Genomic DNA, 22,037 nt, shown 5'->3' with positions numbered 1-22,037 from the left:
GGTCATTCCCAATGGATGAAAGGATATCAACATGCAGTATTCTAAGTAATAAATCCAAGCTATCAACAACTACATGAAAAAAAGTTTCTCCAAATCCCTATAACTTAAGAATTGTGAGGTTCTACCTCACGTCTCTCACTTTTGTAAAGACAACAACTAAAAATTTTTAAAAGTCAATTGTTGCAGGGACTTTGGATAAAATGGACAGATGAGTGCATTGTTCAGAGAGCAATAAATTATTCGAATCATTTTGGAAAGCAAAAGTTAGTCCCAATAGTTAGAAAACTACATATACTTAGACTCAGTAATGCCAAAGAGAGAAAAAGGATTTATATGTACAAAAATGTATTTATAATTTCTCTTTTTGTAGTATGCCCAAACTAGAAATAAAGGAGGGTGCCCTTCTACTAGAAAATGGCTAGATAAATTATGATATGTGTATGCAAAATATTATTGTACCATAACAAATATTGAAACGGAAAGTTTCAAAGGAAAACTAGCAAGATCTTTATGAAATGAAGAAAAGTGAAGTGAGCAGAACCAGAATTTATTCGAGGATAACATCGTTGAGACTAAAAAAATCTGAAAGACTTCAGAACTATGACCAATGTGATGATAAACCATTAATCCAGAATACTAAAGAGGAAATATGCCACCCACCTCTTGCCAGAAAAATGAGATTTAAAATGAAAAAATGAGACAAACTTTTGCCCATAATCAATGTGGAATTATTTTGCTAGACTGTAAACATTTTATTTTTCGTGCTTTTTTTATTGTTTAATTGGGAAAGCAGGGAGAGCAGTAGGAAAGAAAGATAATAAATGATTACAAAATAAGTAAATAAATAATTTTTAAAGGGTAGTCATTGTGCACTACACAAGTTACTGTAATCTGATCTATCAGATTTATGAACCATGCCCGCAAGTTAACAAGAATAATACATTCCAGTAGAATTAAGTTCTTTGAGGTCAGGAACTGTACTTGTTTTGTCTTTGTACCCTTATTACCTCACATAGGACAATTAATAAATACTTGCAATATTGGAATCTCTAGCCAGGCAAATGTCTTCTCTATTCATCCTAGCCCATGTTTCACAATGTACTCAGATAGTGGCATTAGAAAAACAAAGATTTACTTTAACATTAAGCTAAGTCTCAGTATGAAATGCATTGCTAGCCAAGATAAAAAAAGAACAAGATGTGTATTTGTTGATAACTATCATTTACCATTATCAGAATACAAAGTATAGATCTAGCAGTTTAAATAACATAAGCCTAATCAAGAATATCCCAACTTCTTTTTCTCATGAGAATTTCACAGTTAAGATAACACTAATAATAAATTATTAATATTTAAATAAATATTAATAACCATACTATATCAATAACATATTCAAAAACTATGAAGACAGATCATCTGTCTTGGGCATAATCTGAAAATCAGTTGCAAATCAATAATGAAATCAGGGCCAATTTATTAAAAATTTTAAAAATCTAACTACCCAATTATGCTTAGACAGCAAACTGGCATGTTACTATCATTGACTATATTAACTTATAGTCATGAAACAGAAAACTCTTTAAAATGTATTGGATTGAGGTGAGAAACTAGATGAGACTAGTTTTAGTTTTATAAATCATGTGAAAAAGTCTCATCATTTTATTGTCACATTTTAAGATTTATGGCCCATTTGCCCTTTTATAAGAAAGATTCCTCGTGAAAAAAAATACAAAAAAAATCCCTCTCAATTTTAATACTGAGAGAAAAGTTAGAGTAGTTTTATTGGAAATGAAGAATGAAAGTCTTTTGAAAATTAACAAAAAACTAAATAATCCCACCACAACCCTTCTATATACCATGATAGACAATGATAAAACAAATATTTACAACTTCAAGTTGTCAAATATTAAAAATAATAAAAACCAATACAATCTTAAAATGTACATAATACCACTGGAGATAAGAAATATTTGGTATGCAAATTATATAAAACCTCCCACACTGTTTAAACTTTTCTTCCATAAATTCTTTCAAATACACATTTATGTGTATATGAATACTTTTCAATTGATTAAAACCAGTTGAGTTCTATATACAAAATGTGTTGAGATTATTTTTCTTACTTTATCTGAATTTTTAAGATACTAATTGACACACAATTTTAAGACACACAAGTGAACTTGGTTAAGTCAAACTTAATTCCATGTCATGCCGAAAGGCTTTGGTTTTCTTGGCACCTTCATGCCATGATGGATCTAACACCTCTGTCCATAAAGTGGCTCAGAGGTCTTTTTTCTTCCTTCCCAACAACCAGGTATTAACTGGGAAAATCTTCTTTAAAATACATGAACACATCCAGGTTTCCAAGACTGGCTGTGTAAACATGCTCTTAGGGTACCAAGGAGCAACTGGTAATGGCATGTTAATATATGAATCGCTAATTCATAGACTCCTTTTAAGTAAAATCAAGGTAGATCTTCAGATTCCTCAACTTTCTGCTTTTTAGCTATTGGCTCTTCATTCTTCTCTAATTCTACTGTACAGGACTCTGGTTTTTGTTTATCGTTGGCAACAGTGATGCCTGAGAGAAGATATCCCCCACCTCCACTCATCATCAGTTTGGGATGACTTCGATCTGGCAGAACCTAAGCAAAAGAAAAGTGTTAAATTTTCTAAGTTGACCAAGATAAATTAAGATTCAAATATAAATTTTAAAACATTGTATTAAATTAATTTTCTGGAATAATCTTATTCAAAAATCAAAAATCTTCTATTCCAGTTTCTTCTACATGAAATAAGAACTAACAATTCTAAGGCACTTTAAGATTTACAAAGTATTTCCCTTCAATTTACTCTATAGGGCAAGGAGATAGAAACTATGGCCCAGGAAAGATTATTTTGTTTAGGATCACAGTGCTTTAATTACCTGTGTATAACCTGTATTGAATTGCTGGCCCTTTTCAATGGGGGGGGGGGGGGGGGGGGGGGGGGGGGGGGGGAGGAAAGGAATATGGAAAAGTTCTTAAAATTAATGTTAAAAATTTTTTTACATGTAACTGGGGAAAAATAAAAGTAAATAATTTTTTTAAAAAGTCACATTTGCTACTACTATCAACATTGAAATTATAATCAAGACTTCTGACTTTTAAAGTCCAGGTCACTTAATGAGCGACACCAAAGATACAAATAGAAAGGGGTAAAAGATAGAAAAGGACAAAAAATGACTTCTACTGATATTTCTTTTGAAAATTAATAAAATTTCAGTGCTGCACTATTTAAATAGAAAGACTACTTTTTACAATAAAAAGGGAAAATGCTTTTTATACTGCTTTCTAACTGTCCTTGGATTTCTAAGGCCCATTTCGGAGGTCTGAGCAACCTTGGTTCCAGCAGAGTCAAGATGAAAAATACTTCATTCTTTTCAGGACAGAGTTGATGTACTCCAAATGAGGAAGAATGATGAATATACTATCAAAGTCATATGCCCAAGAGTTTCGCTTAATTGTTTTTCTATTATTAAGGGGATGGGTGACAGTGGTTATGCTAGCATGTAACTAAATTTATTTTTTTAAGATATGAGGATTATTTGTAATGAAGATCTGACTATGTCAGGGGTTCTTATGCTGGAGTATAAGGTAGATAGTTTTCAAAGGAATATGAATTTGTTAATTTTTTCAATATTGATAACTTAATTGGTTTCCTTTGAAATCCTATGCATTTTCTAAAAACATTATTCTGAGAAAGTATCCATAGATTTTACCAGATTTTTGCCAAAGGAGTCTATGACACAAAAAAAGGTTCTAAAATTTGACAATTCTAAAGGTGCTTTACAAATCTCCAAATGTGCTTTATGGTTTGTTTCAGTTATATCTGGAACTCTCTGTGACCCCATTTGGGATTCTCTTGGCAAAAATATTACTCTGATATTTCTTTCTTCAGCTCATTTTACAATGAAATGAGGCAGAGTTAAATGACTTGTCCAGGGTCATACCGTTAGGTAGTATCTTAGGCCAGATATGAACTCAGGAAGATGAGTCCTACTAACTCCCAGCCCAGGACTCTTATCCACTGTGGCACCTAGCTGCCCTCCAAATATGCTTACTACAAAGCAAATTCAAAACTAAAGGTGATCTATAAACTTCAAAGTACTATGTGAATGAATTATTATTGTCATTATATGAGTTCAACATATTCATATTCATATTCTCATTAAATACCTACTATAAACTATGCAAGGTTTTGGAGATACAAAGACAAAATGAAACAGTATTTTCCCCATGAGAAACTTAAATTTTACTGGGCAAAGAGCATATGTCTAAATAAAAACAAATAAACAAAATTCTGTGAAAGTAGAAAGACTACCATGCTTTTTTATCTCTTTATATCATTCCATACATCACAAAAAGATTATTTATCAGAGGTAGAGATAAATATACTTCCATGGCATAGGAAGTTGCCTAACAAACTCCACTGAGAAACTATGAATTACAATTAAAGACAGATGGGCTCTTTGTCAAAGATACACAATATACAAAATGATTTAAAATGTGGTTTCATAATGAAGGATTTAAAAACGCATTAAAAAATCTCATGAATTCAATGCTAAATCATGTAAAAAAATAAAGTGACATACTATATAATAGTTAAAGATGCTGAGCTTTTTTTTAAGATGTAAGATTTATTGTACAAGTCAATAAACTTAATACATTTACTTTGCTCCCACTTAATTGCACAGCACTATATCAACTAGGAAGAGAAGAAAAAACTTTTCATAGGAGGCGGACCCTGTGTTGATCTGAGGAAACCTTTAGACCCATGTAAGATGGAAGGCTAGACCAGAGTGCAAGGAGAGAACAATGTGAAATAAGTCTGGACAGGGACTCTAGAGTAAAACTGAGAAGTGTTGAATGCCACAGTGACAAATTATGTTTTAACTTAATGGCAATAAAGAGTTCCAGGAGATGTTTGGGGAGGCATATCCCACAGGTAGACGTGTTTTCAGAAGATTATTTGGCAGCTCTATGAAAGATGATTGTAAGGGCAAAGGGAGGGAGACATAGCCAGAAGTAGGGAAATCAGAGAGGGATACTGCAATAGTCTAGGTGATGTAAGTCTGAAGCTGAATGGTAACTACATAACTTATGGAATGAAAAGGAATTATGTGACAGATACTGCGAAACAGAATTAGTCAACTAAATTATGAAGAATTTAATTCAGAAATTTGAATTACTGCACATTCTACAATACTTGATCAATGAAGAAGCACCTATTAAACACCTGATGTATGTCTAGGTTCTGGGGATAAAAAGACAAATTAAATAGTTCTCGTTTTTCAAGGACTATATGTTTTATACAGCGATATACATGTAAACAAATTTTCATACTAAAAATATACATATAAATATAGGATAAATTTAGGGCAAGAAGGCACTAACAGCTTGTATAATAAGGACAGTCTTCATAAAGTAAACTTTATGCTTGAACAGAGTTTTGAAGGAAAGAAGGGATTTTAAGAAGCAAAGGTAAGAAGAGAGTGCACACCAAGAACAGGGGACAGCTTGGACAAAAATAGGTATGAAATGGGAGTATAATGTGTGAGGAATAGTAGGAAGGTGGTTTGGCTGGACTGTAGAACACAAGAAAAGAAGCTTTCCATCATAAGGTTGTTAAGACTGATTGTGAAGGGTTTTTTAAAAACCAAATAAAAGACATATTTCATCTTGAAGGCGAGGGAGAACTACTGGAATTTATTAGGTAGGAAAATGATGTAGTTTGGCCTGCACTTAAAAAACTCTTTTGGCAGTACTGTATAGGTTAAATTGGAGTGGGAAATCTTGAAACAGGGAGAATGGTAAGAAGACTACTATGTGCAAGATAATAGTCCAAGTGAGAGATGACAACAGCTTGAACTAGGTAATAGCCATATGGGTAAAGAAATCAGATGTAAGAGAGATTTGGAGACAAAAGTGAAAATATTTATATATTAAGGACAATATGTATTTTCTTATTTCACATTGCAATTTATTTAAATACATACCTGATAATTTCTAAGCCAGGTTTCTGATAGCCTGAGATTAATAACTCCTCCTCTTTCTCTTAATTTTGTATAGCACTCTACCAGAGGCTGAAGGATAAAGAAAAAATACAATTTAAGTAATATTTACTGGACAGAAATTCAAGAACAGAAGTTAATAGGTTTTTGCATTATCCCAAATCTTCAGCACTCAATCTATTATTTACTCAGCCATACAGAAAAATCCATGTCAAATTAGTATGGCATTACCTCTTTATAATGACAGTAGATAACAAAAGGTCTTGAAGAAGCAACAAATTCCAGCAAAGAAAGAGCCAGGGGTGTTGGGTGGTATCGACTGGCTATAATTAAACTGAAAAAGGAAAAACAAATGAAGACAAAATATTTTTGTCAAGTAGAATACACTATTTTGATAAGACTTAAAAATTATTACATGCATTCCATTATACAAATACACAAAAGAAATCATTTAAGTAGCTTTCTGGAAATTCAAACTAACAGAGTACTCCAGGGTTGTTATTGTTTTTGTTGTTGTTGTTGTTGTTCAGTCATTTGAGTCACTTCCAACTCTTTGTGATCCCATTTGGAACAAAGATAGTGAAATTGTTTGTCACTGTCTTTTCCAGGTCATTTTACCTGGAGGTTACCTTGAGGAAACTGAAGCAAATAGGGTTAAGTGCTTTGTTCAGGGTCACATAGTTAGCAAATGTCCGAGGCTGGACTTGAACCCAGTAAGATGAGTCTTCTTGGTTCCAAGCCCAATACTCTATCTGCTGTGCCACCCAACTGCCCTCAAGGTCTGCTACTTTTTCAATATTAAGGCTTAGTTCTCACTATTGGTTTTTCGCAACTCTTAAGTACTATTTAAAGTTGAAGACTATCTTTTAAAGGTTTTCTCCAAATAATTAGAAAACTAATCAATCACCATTTAAAATGGTCTTGAACCAAAGTACTCTTTCCACAGCATCATTCTTTCTATTCAACCACTAAGACCTAAGTGGAATAATCAAGAAGAAGAAGAAAAAAAAAAAAAAAAAAAACAGAACTGCTGGTAGAACCAGACTGCTAAATAATTAATCAAGAGCAGTTTAAATTTTCTTGCAGCCAAAGTAACTCCTTCAAAGCAACAAACTGGCAATAATGCTGATGAGCAAGTAGCAGGATAACCAGAATAAAATTTAAAAAAAAAAAAAAAAAAAAATAAGCCATCTGTTTTGCTGGAGTATGACCAATGTTAATAAGCTTTGTGCACTTGATGAGTAATATTACCCACACTCACCCATCTGCATTTCTTTCATTCAGTAGAGCAGCAGCTTCTATTTGTCTTTTCTTCTGTTGTTCTTGTTTTTTTTGGAATTCCTGAATCTTGAAAGATTAAGAAAAAAAAAATTTAACTCAATCAACTGCTGACCCAGACACTTTACGGGATCTCCAATTTGTTCTTTGCCAATTCAGGCAGTTCACAATAGTAAAAAGATGTAATTTAGGAAGCAGTAATAAAAATACTAAAATATAGCAGGGGAATATATCCTAATAACTTGCACAGTTATGTCAACAAACATCTATTAAGTACCTAATATATGTCAGGAACTATACTAAAATACTTACAGGTCATGGGGCACACATCTAGGATTAGAAAATATCAATTCGGACCTCTTCATTTTAATTACAAATCCTGACATTTGCACTGCTCTTTATAGTTTGAAAAGTGCTCTGCATATATTATCTCAGTTGATCCTCACAATAATCCTGTGATGTAGGTCATTATATTCATTTTTCAGATGAAGAAACTGGGACTTAAAGAACTGATTTGCTCATTGTCACAAGATTACTATCGCTCTTTTTATTAACCCAATCTAATTCTCTATGGATGAGGAAACTAAGGAACAGTGAAATGAAGTGAGCTGCTGAAGGTCCCATAAATTAAAAAAACAGAAGGGAAGATTCAAATTGAGGTCCCTTGATTCCAAATCTAAAGTGTGGGGGATTTTTCTCCAGTATACCACAGAATTCTCTTAAATATCCAAAAAAGTTTTCTCCAATAATTGTGACATTTATGATTGCACTAAAGGTATAGGAGCATAAAGGAGAAACATCATGAGAAGATGGGACTCTTACATAGTCTTTTTTATTTCCTCTTTCTTTCTGATCCTTATATTCTGGCTCTTGAGAAATAACTTCCATTGTTTCTTGTTGAGGATGGTTATTTTCTATAACTTCAATAATATTTTCTTCCATCTCCTTTGGAGAAGTCTGTAGGTCATCAAGAAGAACACCATTGTTTTCTTCTACTGAAATACTGTCTTTGGATTCTGAAGGCAAAGCTTTGGAAGAAAATGTTCCATTTAGAAGACTGTTCACTTTGCCAAGGGGAAATTCATAAAGACTATTAAAGAAAGATTTTGGAAATCCAAAACAAGTTGTTGCTGCTCGAACAGGACCACCTCCAGGATACATCTGGATGATTGATCCAAAACCTGAAAATAAAGAAGATACATCTTTGATATATGAAGATGAAATAATCCATTGAGAGTTAGTTTTAGTATAAAATATCCTGGGAAAAACAATTTGCAATCCCCTAAGTTCATATGAAACAAAGAAATTTTACTGAATAATCTCAATTTCAAAACATGATAAAGCTTAGTTGGTCTCAGCATGGAAAAGATGCTCACTCCATGGTTCCTTCCAAGGAGTTTTTAAGAATCTGTTTTCCTAGAGAGGTTTAAATAGGCCAAATATGAAATCTGTATCATCTTAAGTCACCTTGCCTCAGAGAAGGAGAGAACACAGTGGCTAACTTTCTGATTCCAAGTAAGAATTCAAAACATTTCCAAAATATTTTGAAATTAAGGCACCATATGGTACTCAGACCTGCTGTCAACACAATTCAAAATGTTTTATCTTAAATATAAGTGTGAAGTGCTTAAAATCTGGAACTTTCTTACCTCCCATCCGCTCCATTACAGCACCCAGCACCAAGCCTGCACAAGTTTCCATGACAATCATTTTGTTGCCAGCATGGATATTTCCCAAAGTCAACATCTGGGCCAGTGTATCATATCGCATGTAGCTAAGGAGGAAAAAATGATCCCATTACTGTTACTTACATTTCAAAAAATACCTAAGAATTTAGAAGTCATGAAGTGGTATTTTGTATTCCCAAGTTTATTCAAAATCATGACTTTATTACAATAAACTACTTCCTGTTCCCCAAGTCTTCCATTTTTAAAGGAAATATGGCTTACTTAATTTTTCCTGGTTCTCTTGCATAATACATAATTGAAAGAATACGGGTTGATGGCTTCACAACAGTAATGACTGCTTCATATCTAAAGATAAAACACACAAAAAACTCCTTTTGTAGAGAATAATTGTTTTGAACTTATCTTATTTCTACTTGCAACTTACTAATACAGTTCTTACTTTTTCTTCTTCTTCTTTATATATTTATCTTGGGCGAATTCAGTCTTATCTCGGAATGTTGTACTATTTTCAATTAACTGCTGAACAATTTCCTATAAGAAAAGTAATAGTTATTCCATATTGCACACCAAATAGTTGAAATTATTAGACAAAGGAAAAAGGGTTTTAGTACATTTACAAAGGTCTAATCCTGGATCCTCTCGCCTCATAAAAACCAAAGTATTAATTCAATTTGACTCAACAAACATTAAGCAACAACAATGTACAAAACACTGTGCTGGATGCCAGAAATAGGAAAATGAAAACTATACCATACAAAAACCTCATGAAGCTGGAAAAATTACATATATACAGAGATAAGTAAATAGAAGATGATTTAAGGGAAGAGAGAACATTAATAAATGGCAAGGAAGATAAGGATACCAGGGAAGGTTTCATGGAGGAGGCAATATCTGAATTGATTCTCTATGAAGCAGAGATGAAAAGGGAGTGCAAGCCAAGCCAGGAAAGTCTATACAAATGCACAGATGTGAAAGCTGGAAAATTCAGTTTGTTTGAAACATAAATGTAATAAGGAGGAATAATGGGAAATATGGATGGAAAGTTATTTTGGAAATAGATTAAGGAAAGTTCTCAACAGACAGACTTTTTTTTATTCTAAGGAAACAAGGAACTACTGACAGCTTTTGAGCAAAGGAGCAACATGATCAGATTTGTGACTTAGAAAGAATAAAGTAGAATGAAGAAAAACAATTTAGAAGCTACTAAAATAGTCCAGATGAATGAATAAAAGGGAATGGATGTAAGGGATATTGCAAAAGAAAAGACAAGACTTGGCAGCTAAATACAGAAGAGGAATAAAAGGAAAAGAAAAGTCAAGGATGATCATGAGATTATGAATTTGGGTAACTGGAAGAAAAGTGATGCCATGAATTTGGCAAAATTTGGGAAAATTTGGAAGAAGGATGAGTTTGAAAAGGAAGAATATGAGTTCTCTTTCAGCCATGTTGAATCTGAAATGCTAATGGGATGACAAGTGGAGATGAACAAGCAGCTGACAAGTGATTGGCATTCGGGGGACAGGTATGTATATTTGGGCATCATCTATGTAAAGATGACAATTTAATTCATGGAAGAAGGTTAGATTATTAAGAGGAAAAGAAATGAGAGAATGAGAAGAAAGAAGGCCAAGGATAGATTCATGCTAAGGAATGTGGGGGTCAATAATAATGAAACAAACATTTAAGTTTCCCATAGGAGAAAAGAGCTTTCTCTGATACTTTTAATTGAAGGCCTTTCTTGACATGTTTATTAAGAGAAGAGGTAATAACAATAACAGTGTTTATGCTTCACCTAAAGTTGTGTGCCTTAATTCACTAAACACCAAGCAAATCCCTAAGTATATCTGGGCAAACTCTCATATTACCTCTCCTTTAATGCCCTTGTCCTTCAAAGCTTTTATGTCATCTTGAGTAAGTTTCTGAGACTTTCCATCATCAACTATATTTCGATTATCAATACCAGCTTCTTTAGTTTCTAAAGGAAAGAGATTGATTCATTATATTCTTGTCCTAAAGTAACATTATAAACTTTTAATTCATAGGACAAATTTTTCACGTTTAAGATTGCTTTTAAAAAACTTGACCTATGATTTCATCAGGACAGGTGAAGAATTTCTTCACCGATGCAGATAAGCACCTTCTCTACAATTGTAGTTTCTGAGAGTTGCCTGGACCATTGAGTGGCTAAGTGATTTCCCAAGTGTCACATAACCTGGATGTGTCGAAGACGAGATGAGAAGTCAGAACTTCCTGACTATGTGAGGTCATCTCTCTGTGCTTTACAACACAATGCCTCTAAAATCAATGCTTATGAGGTTAAATAATACATGAAAAGCTAGTTTTAAAACACTGATGAAAGTTACTTATTTCTTCTCTCCAAATTAATAATAATAAAAAATGGATTAGACCTTAAAAATAATTTAGGTCTTCTTGGCACAAGGTTAAGTCTCCTATCCATTCCATTAATTTATCAGATCAAACTGCCTCATGTTATAGGTGCAACTGGGATAAAGTAAGTGAGTGTGTGTATGTGTGTGTGTGTGAGAGAGAGACGTTATTTATCACGTTATTTATCCAAGATTATATAGCTAGTTAGTGGAAAGGTTGAGACTAGAACCTAAATTTGCCACCTAATTCAGCATTATTGTATTATATTGGTACTACAATACAAACTAATTTGGAATTTCTTAAAATAGAATTTTAGAAGCAAAGTAAAGATAAATGTAGGTGGTAGATTCTTCAAAAACCTCTAATTTGTGAGGTCTTTTTGATTAAGAAACTATTTTTCCATACTTGAAAAACAAGACATACCTGAAGTGATCTCTTCCATCATTTTCTTGGGTTGAAGGTTCCCTCCACTAGATACTTCAAATGTAGTTCCATAACTATGTCCAATAACATTATCCAAAAAAAACCACTGTTTCTCAAAAGTGACTTTTCTGAAAGAGATTAAAAAGAAGATAGTTATTAGTCAAATAAGCTAGTTGTAGTATCATAAACCTAGGGTAGAAGAGAGTTAGGAGGCTATTTAGTCCAACCCCTTCACTTTATAGATGAGGAAACTGAGGCCTACAGAGATTTAGGGATTTGTTAAAGGTCAAACAAGTAGTAAATATCAGAGGTGGGATATTTATGTAGGTCCTCAGATTCCAGACTAAGCGTTCTTTTCATTATATCTCTACAAAATGTGAAAAAAGACAATTCTAAACAAGTTTACAATTCTTTTTTATTCAATTGGTTCCTATGAACAAAAAAATCCTACAAAATCATCCCTGACTACAATGGGCAATCAGGGGCCCAAAAACCTGAGTTTTTTTGAATAGGGAAAAGAAGAAATTGAAAAATGAAGTAAACAACAAAGGGTATGAATAAGCAAACAATATTACTATATTACATAAAAGCATTAGGCCTTTGTAAAATTAAACAATGCAAGAGCAGAAAAACAGAGTTGGGGTTGGCTGGGGAGGAAATAATACAATTTCTATTCATTTAAAATAACATTTGTTCTTCTGGAATCACAGGAGTAGAAAGGACTTTATAAAATTATATAGTTTAAAATCTTCCCTTCTCCTCAGGCAAGTAACTATCTATATCATCTAATACATATGTATTTACAAGTATCATTGCTACTATATAAATATCGGAAATGGATCCAACAATGAGTTGCTGGCAACTTAATGGAAAAATTTGGAAATCTTCATATATATATATAAGTGTTTTTCACCGCAAATCAGAGACAAATGGAAATTCTTATAATAATGCTGTAAGATGAAGCAGCTAGGGATGGCATATAAATTCTCTGAATGTTTCACTTTTATCTTTGTTTCCTTACTACTTAGCACAGTCCTTGCATACAGTAGACATTTAATAAATTCTTGGTGATTAAATGATTTTTTAGTTTGAAGAGAAGACTTTTTTTATGTTTTCGTCTTTAGTATTTAATATAGGGCTAGCCAATAATAATAAGTTATTGACTGTCTGAATAAAGAGCAATAGGATTAATAGGCATTTCATTTCACAACAGTTTGCAGAAATTATAGTACGTTGTTGTGTGTATGCGTATGTGTGTGTGTGTGTTTTTAACAAAGTGAAGATTTGTGTCAACTCTGCAACAAGTCTATTGGCACTATTTTTCAATATATGTGTTTTAGCATGTCTCTGTATTACACTGGCAAATGTCACAAATTTTTTCAACATTTTATCTGTTAAGATGATCTGTGATATGTGATGTTACTATTGTAATTGTTTCTATGAAACACACTTATATAAAACAACAAATTTAACTGAAAATATCGTTTGTGTTTGGACTGCTCCACCAACCTGGCCATTCCCCCATCTCTCTCCCAACACATACCTACTCCCAGAGACACAATACTGAAGACTATGACATGAACTTATTTGATAAAGCAGCAATAGGATTTGAAAGAACTAACTTTAAACTTGAAAGTTCTACCATAGGTAAAATGCTATTAAATAACATCACATGCTACAGAGAAATCTTTCATGAAAGGAAGAATTGATCGATGTCGCAAACTTCATCACTGTGTTATCTGATGAAATTACCACAGCTTATGCCACTAGGACCAGTCAGCAACCATTAACATTGAGGCAAGATCTACCAACAAAAAAGATTGACTCACTGAAGGCTCAGATGACAGCATTTTTTTAAGCAATAAAGCATTTTAAAAATCAAATGTGTGCATTGTTGTTTAGACATATTATTACTATACACTTAACAGACTAAAGTATAGTATAAACATAACTCTTATATGCAGTGGGAAACAAAATAATTTGTGATGCACTTTATTGCAATATTCTCTATATTGTGGTATCTGAAATTGAAGCCACAATATTTCTGGGTATAGCTATATATATAAAAAACTGAAAGAAATCTTAGTGGTCACCTATTCGAACCCTCTTCTTTTACAGACAAGAAAATTGAGACAAAAGGAGATGTATAGAATAGCTAGCATTTATCTAATATTTTAAGGTTTGAAAAGCATTTTTAAAATATTTCATTTTATTCCGATTAGCACTAACAACAGGCAGATGATTAATATAGTTATTTCCAATTTACAGATAAGGAAACAGAGTAAATGACTTGCCCAAGTCACATAGCCAGTAAATATCTGAAAGTAGATTTGAATTTGGGTCTTCCAATTCAATGTTTAACATTTTGATCTGCTGTGCCACCTAGAAATAACTTACATTTATATAATGCTAAAGTTTACAGTGCTTTTTATAGACATCTCATTTGAGTCTCACAACAATCCAGGGAGACAGGTGCTATTTTATTTTTATAGATTAAGAAACTGAATATAGACATTATAGATATATCTATATATCAAAAAAAAAAATAGGATGTTTTCTCAACTACTCATCTAGCACTCTTTTTGATTTATCATGCTGCCCTTATATTTACCAACAGATGCCTATAATAAGGATCCAAATTTTTTTTTATATTTGATGTTTCATATACTGAATTAAAATGAATAAACTGGCTTTCAAAAAAAATCTTAGATTGTGAATATATTGAATATTTTCAGTCTGAGTAGTTCAATGTAATTCATTCATTCATTCATCTTTAAATACATTTTTAGGTAGCAAGAAGACTTGTGCTTATTAAGCACAGTGATCAGCACATAGTAGAAGCTTAATAAGTTTTAATTAACTAAATGATTCAGAGGTAATGTGAAGTGAGAACAGTATGGTTTCTTATCATTATGGGGAAACTGGGATAAATATGCTGTGTGTGTGATTCTTTCAAAATAATTACTATAATTTTAATGCTTGTTTTTTGACTTCCAGTCCAATACCGTGATCCAATGTTTCTCAAGATAATTCAGGCTTCTCAAAAGATAAATGGGGTCAACAGCATCTGGTTAAGCAGAACTTCCTTTATCTATATTCCTCTTTTGTAACAAATAATTAATTCTAAAAAATAATAATATTTGTATATTTCCCATTACCCCATTCCCAGTTTTCTTAGTCAACCCCTTCCCTGCAGAGATAAATGATTTTAAGTCTCAGCAAAATCTAAGTCTTGAATTCTTTGAGGGTCCAGGGAGTAAACTTAAGGAAAAGTGACTTAAGTTTTCTGTGTTTCATTGATTAAAAAAGAAAAACAACTGAGAATCAATTACTACTTGCTTTGTTTTGGGGTTTTTTCTTGGTTGCAAATTATGGATACTGTTTTTTAAATAGACAATAATACACAGAAAACAATGCAGTTTTTTTCCTTTTCTTATTGAAAAGAACAAAAATTAGGAACAAGTAATAAGATGTAAGAAACAGTGTTACAGGTTTAAATTCATTCTACAATGTTAGCTTTAATCCACAAAGTCTAAGGTTAAGAACTCTCTTCAAGTACTTTATTATTATATTTATATTATGTATAATATTAGTAATATTAAATGTTGTTGTTTATAAAGAAGAGATCAGACTTTTCTGCTTGAATCAGAATAAGGTTGAACAAGGAACAAAGGGAGGAAGAATAGTTTTTATTTTGGTGGCAAACTGCCAAGTCCTCCTAATACCAGTGCTGGTGCTCTATCCACTGAGTTACCTAACTGCCCTGAAAATAGATTTAGAACACAAGATTTTGCAAAGACTTCTAGATCTATGAATATGAAGGATCTTCATATTTGGAAAAATAAATTATTAATTTTTTTTTAAAAGAAGAAAATATGGGGCAGCTAAGTGGCTCATTTTGAATTGGAAAGGCCCTCAGAAGCCACCTAGTACAACCCATGCCTGAAACTAATGTCTTTCATAACATTTTGAAGAAATAGTTGTCTAACCATAAAAATAATAATGATTAACTCGATACAGTAAAGTTTACAAAGCACTTTACAAATATTTATCCACACAGCAATTCTGGTTCTATTATTATCCTCATTTTACAGTTGAGGAAACTGAGGCAGAAAAAAGTTAAGGGTCACAGATCCAAAGTCTTACAGCTCTAAGTATCTGGAATGGACGAATCTTGCCAAGTCTGATGCTGTACTACTCTACTGCCTCACTAATTCTTTTCCCCTTCCCCCCTTTAATTGCCATCTGGTTGTTGGGAAATTTTTCCTTATGGCAAGTCTAAATTTATTTTCTTTTTTTTGGCTGAGGCAATTGAGGTTAACTGACTTGCCCAAGGTCACACACCTAGGAAGTGTCCGAGGCCAGATTTGAACTTGGATCCTCCTGACTTCAGGACTGATGCTCTGCCAACTTGATTCCCATCTTTCTTCTATAACTACTACTCTTTCTTCCTCTGGGATTTCTCATGGCTCAGATTATTTGTGTTAGGGAGACACAGCATTTTTCCCATTTCCCTTTTGCACAGCCCATCTTTAGGTTTTAGATGGATCTAACAAGAAACAGTGGCTTAATAAAATTACAAATGAGGAAGCTACAAAATGACAATGTTTTAAAAGCCAATGATAGAAACTGAGTGGATGCCCATCAGTTGGAGAATGGCTGAATAAATTGTGGTATATGAATATTATGGAATATTATTGTTCTGTAAGAAATGACCAACAGGATGATTTCAGAAAGGCCTGGAGAGACTTACACGAACTGATGCTGAGTGAAATGAGCAGGACCAGGAGATCATTATATATACTTCAACAACAATACTATATGATGACCAGTTCTGATGGACCTGGCCATCCTCAGCAATGAGATCAACCAAATCATTTCCAATGGAGCAGTAATGAACTGAACCAGTTACGCCCAGAGAAAGAACTCTGGGTGATGACTAAAAACCATTACATTGAATTCCCAATCCCTATATTTATGTCCACCTGCATTTTTGATTTCCTTCACAAGCTAATTGTACAATATTTCAGAGTCTGATGCTTTTTGTACAGCAAAATAACGGTTTGGTCATGTATATTTATTGTGTATCTAATTTATATTTTAATATATTTAACATCTACTGGTCATCCTGCCATCTGGGGAAGGGGGTGGAGGGTAAGAGGTGAAAAATTGGAACAAGAGGTTTGGCAATTGTTAATGCTGTAAAGTTACCCATACATATAACCTGTAAATAAAAGGCTATTAAATAAATTTTTTTAAAAAAGCCAATGATAGTAAATATCTTTGTTCTTATTTAATTTCTTCTTGGGTTTTATCTCTATGAGTTGTCTTCATTTACAATTTTTAACACTTCTTTTATACTAAGAATAGGTACTTCTCCTTCATTTACTTCCTTCTACTGATCAGGAACCAAAAGAAAGCTTTCTTTTCAAAATTCCCAACTAAGATAATTCAATATATAATAACAGCCTACTGGCCATACCTTGATACAACTATAGATTCATTAACATTTCAAAGAAATTCACAGGTAACTTGGCTGTATCTTAATATTAAAAGTTTCTAGTTTTCTGACATCAAAGATCAAATTTTAAAATTTACTAATATGTGCAAGACACCTTACTAGATTCTGTAGAAGATAAATTCTGGCCCTTAAAAGGCATACAATTTACCTGGGAAGGCAAGTCAAATATGGAATAACAGGGGATTAAAAAAAAACACCAATTTTTTTTGCACAGCATATGTGATTTTTTGGTTCAGAAGTTACTACCGATGCAGGAGGGATAAGGTTCCATAAATCACCATAATACATTAATAATATTAATAAATAACTACATTAATAAATAATACATTATTACCCTTAATTCATGCATTTATTGAAAATTCACTGTATATGGAACATGAAGTTAGGGCGAAGGAGAGAAAAGGCTAAAATAAAATTCCTGCCCTCATATAGCTTATGTTCTAGCAAAAATATATGTAAACTAATGAATTAGAAAGATACAAAAGCATGGGCTCTATCAGGTAAGACTGAAGGGAATCTTTGGGGAGAGAAGGTACTCTGGACAAACAGAATTACACTAAGATTCCTTAAAAATTGACTGATTTCTTACTTGTCCGAAAATTCTCATTCTCCTGGTCAGGATTATTATCCTCATCCCATACCCTACATATGGGTATATCCCAAAGGTTATATGCTCCTTTTTCACTGTGATCTCATTAGTTTTCACAGGATCATTTTATTACCTTCATGTAGATGACAACTCAGCCCTATTTTCTCTTATTAATTTAATACTGTATCACCAACTATCTACTGGGAATTCCAACTGGTTGTCTCATGAGTATCTCAAATCTAACATGGTCCAAAACAAAGTACTTTCATTTCTCCTATAAACTGTCCCTTTCCAATCTCAAATATTTGAATGGTTCTGTGATCTCTTCAATTTGGAAGGTCCCATCAATAAGCAAAATGCTTATTCTGTATAATTCTTGATTAAGTATATTTTTCCCAAGGACCAGGCCATCTTGTCTTCCCTTCATACACTTCCTTGAATATGTCTTTTATTCCTGTACTTTAAAGTTCTTTATCATTTATATGCTGAGGTCTGTTCAAAACTACCATGAATCTCTCCATTGTCCTCTGTGTGAACTATTTCTAATTCTACTGAGGTAGTTGTTTTCAAAGTCATGCTGCCATATATTTAATAGTGGTATAATATTACTATCAATAAGAGAAGCCTGCATTTTCATGAGAAGCTTGGGGTCATTAAAGGAGCCTCACAATTTTCAGAAGGTGTTCCAGTCCTCTCTCCTTCTCTGACCACATAGGCTTGACCTCTATTCAAAAAAGCTTCAATAGTTCCCATTTCTGTTACTCATTATCTGTATGGTCTTGGGAATGTTATTCTTTATTTGTATAATGAAGAAATTAAACTAGATAAGGGGGTAGCTTTTTTTTTTTATCGTTAATGCCTTTTGCAATCTAACTCCTGAACTAAATAAAAGGTCTCTATCCATTCCAATTCATCTTCCATTCAAATACTAAAGTGATTTTCCAAAAGTAGAAATCTGACTACATCATCTCACTATAATAAACTTCAGAAGCTCCCTTTCACCTCCAGGATCAAATATAAAGTCCTCTATTTGGTGTTCAAAAACACCAAAACTAGGGCAGCTAGGTGGCACAATGGATAGAACACCAGTCCTAAAGTCAGGAGGACCTGAATTCAAATCTGGCCTCACACACTTAATATTTCCTAACTGTATGACCCCAATTGCCTTAGCAAAAAAAAAAAAAAAAAAGTGTTCATAATCTAGCACCTTTCCCCACCTTTCTAATCTTATGACACTGTCCTCATATACTCTTAGATCCAGTGACATTGGCCTTCTAGCTGCTCCTCAAACTAGATACTCTATCACCTTGGCTCCAGGCATATTCATAGGCTGTACTCCAGCCAGGAATGCTCCTCCTCATTTCCTTTTCCTGGCTTTTTTCATGTTCAAGCTAAAATGCCATCTTTTGTAGGAAAACTTTCTCAATCCCTCCTAATTTACTGTCTTCCCTCTATTGAACACCTGTTTGTACCTAGGTGTTTACTTGTTGTCTCCCCCTTTTAGATTGTGAGATCCTTCAGGGCAGGAATTGTCTTTTACCTTTCTTTATATATCTCTTGTGTAGGCAGGGTAGACACTTAATACTTACTGATTAGATGGACTCCTTTCCAGCTTAAATCTATGATCTAATGAGCTCTACTATCTCTAGGATAAAACATACACTCCTCTGTTTGGCATTTAAAGCCCTTCACAATCTGTCTCCTAACCTGCCCTTCCAAACTGACTGCTTGTTATTCCGCCTCTAGCACTCTGTTCCAGGCAAACTGAACTACTTGGTGTCTCCCATACATGACAGTGGATCTCTCATCTCTGTGCCTTTTGTACAGGCTCTCTTACTATGCTTGGGATTTTCTTTCTCCTCACTTTCGCCTCAGAACCCCTAGATTCCTTCCAAGCTCAGCTTAAATGGGTCTGTCCATAAGAGGTCTTTCTGGATGTCCTAAGATGTTAGTATCACTATCCTAAGTTACTTTGTATTTAGCATTTACTTGGCTATGCACATGTTGTTTCCACATCCTCCCATCCCACTAATGAAGCTGAATACAAGCTTCTTGGAGTAGGGACAATTATTCCATTTTTATCTTTGAATCCCAAGTGCCTAGTAAAGTGCCTGAGACAAGGCAGATGCTTAGCAAACATTTGCTGAATTAAACTGATCTCAGGTGCCATTTCCTCCATGAAGTTTGGAGTTCAGAATAAAGACAAGAGTATTTCTCTCACTGGAGGATTTAAATCAGAAATTAAATGATAATCTGCAATGGTGGTAGAAATTATTCTTGGTCAGGTGCCAGCTGGACATGTTGGTTTCTCATACCCCTCTCACATCTCAGGACTGCCCATGGGAGTCTTCTACAAAGAAGTTACATTTGAAGGTGAAGAAATAAATGAAATTGCCTAAGTAGAAAGTGTAGAGAGAGAAGTTGACCAGAGGAACATCCACCTTAAAGGACAAGGAGGAGGATGAAGAGGCAGCAAGGTAGATGGTAATACCTGAAACGAAAAGGAAGATTCAAAGATCCTCAGAATTCAAAAGGACATTAAAAACTATCTAAGCTAACCCATAAATGAACAAGAATCTCCTTTATGATATATTTATATATAAACAATCACTCAATCTTTGATTGAAATCCTTCAATAAGAAGCACCTTACCTCTACTCTACAGGTAGATCATTTCACTTTTGCATAGCTTGATTATTAAGATGTTTCTGTTAACATTTAGCCTAAATTTAAATTTGCCTCTCTACAACTTTCTATCCCTTCTCTTTAAAAATAATCTGGTCCAATCTCCTCACTTCATATATAAGAAAACTTTGAGGTTAAGAGAAGAAAAATGACTTGCCCATATTCACAAATAGAGGTGAGATTGAATAGAGGTCCTCTGACTCCAAAGTAATTGCTCTATTACACTATGCAACTTGAAAGCCCATTTGATAAATGATAAATTCACGGTGGACCCAGCCAACAGAGTTGTGTGACTTCCCAATGTAGTTCTCTGGCACCAAAGAGACAGGGGGTAGAGGTAACTCAGAGCTGAAGTTTGACCAGATACGAGTGGCAGTAGATCAAGAGGGCAAGAAGTAGAAAACAGTGAGTGACTGAGAAGAGAAGAAAGCGAATAAATGAATTAAAAAGAGTATCTTAAGCTCAAAGTGGCAAGCCCTATGAGCACTGAGAGGGTGTGGACTGTAAGGCAAAAGAAGGTTGAAGTATGGGTGTAGGAGTGAAGCCCAGGGACTGATGGCAGAAGGCTATCATTAAAGGAATTTCTGAATTCCAGATCACCTCAATGGAATACTTATAGATGATAGGGAAAAGAAAGGTATGAATCCTCACGTGCAGCCGGGAAGCAGTGAAGATACGGGTGGCTGAAGTACAGGAGGTTGACGAAGGGGCAGGGCAAAATGTCTGAGAAGGACATCGACATGTAAACCGCAGTCCCCCAGTATAAGACCAGGGTTGAGACATAGAGAAAGACTGAGAACTGGGGAGATCGCTCCCGGAGAAACGAAGAGGCCCCAGTGGCTGACAGGTAATGGCACCACTTTCTCCCTCCCCGGCCCAGCATTGGGCCAGATCCCACGGCTACACAGCGTGCACCTCCAGGACCGCTGGGTGATGAGGGCGGCAAAGGCCACTGCCCGCTCCCCTCCTGGCCCGTGTGTGAAGTGCAGAAGTACAGGGGTGCTTGTCTTACACAGGGTGGCCCAGGAGGCGGCGGCGGTGGCTGGGCCTTCAGGAGCGAGAGCCCGAAAGGACGGTACCGAAGGGGTTCTCCTCCTCCTCCTCAGTCCGGGGCACTTTTACTCACTTTCTTCGCTGCACTTGCACGGCTTTGAACACGTCCTCTCTCTTCAACACCACAAAATCCCCATCCCTAACGAGGTGGTCCTGTTGGCGAGGTTGCTCCGCGTTGTTTGCCATGGTGCCTCCTCCAGGCTGCCCCTCTCCTTTCGTGCCTTCCATCAGCCCTCAGGAAGCCCCAAGCAGACACAACCGCGCCGCCAGTTCTCCAAGACAAGCCCCGAGCACGCCGCTTCCGCTTTCCGGCATGGGTGGCTCAGCCGCCTTCCAACTTCCGTCTGGCTGTGCCTCCGAT

General features: G+C 34.5%; 1 protein-coding gene across 1 annotated transcript; it reads right to left on the bottom strand.

The window, feature by feature from the left end:
- Positions 1 to 271: 271 nt before the first annotated feature.
- On the bottom strand, positions 272 to 21,999 carry TRMT6 (tRNA methyltransferase 6). Its single transcript, XM_003758209.4, has 11 exons — positions 21,750 to 21,999; positions 11,830 to 11,957; positions 10,884 to 10,993; positions 9,458 to 9,549; positions 9,280 to 9,363; positions 8,980 to 9,104; positions 8,153 to 8,511; positions 7,314 to 7,399; positions 6,284 to 6,386; positions 6,038 to 6,124; positions 272 to 2,645 (listed from the first exon to the last, which is right to left on the bottom strand). The coding sequence occupies exons 1-11, from the start codon at positions 21,902 to 21,904 to the stop codon at positions 2,466 to 2,468; spliced, it is 1,509 nt and encodes a 502-aa protein (XP_003758257.2). The 5' UTR covers positions 21,905 to 21,999; the 3' UTR covers positions 272 to 2,465.
- Positions 22,000 to 22,037: the final 38 nt, after the last annotated feature.

Source organism: Sarcophilus harrisii, chromosome 2, assembly GCF_902635505.1.
Source record: "Sarcophilus harrisii chromosome 2, mSarHar1.11, whole genome shotgun sequence".
Taxonomy (NCBI): Eukaryota; Metazoa; Chordata; class Mammalia; order Dasyuromorphia; family Dasyuridae; genus Sarcophilus; species Sarcophilus harrisii.
This window is presented reverse-complemented; position numbering and strand designations above follow the sequence as displayed.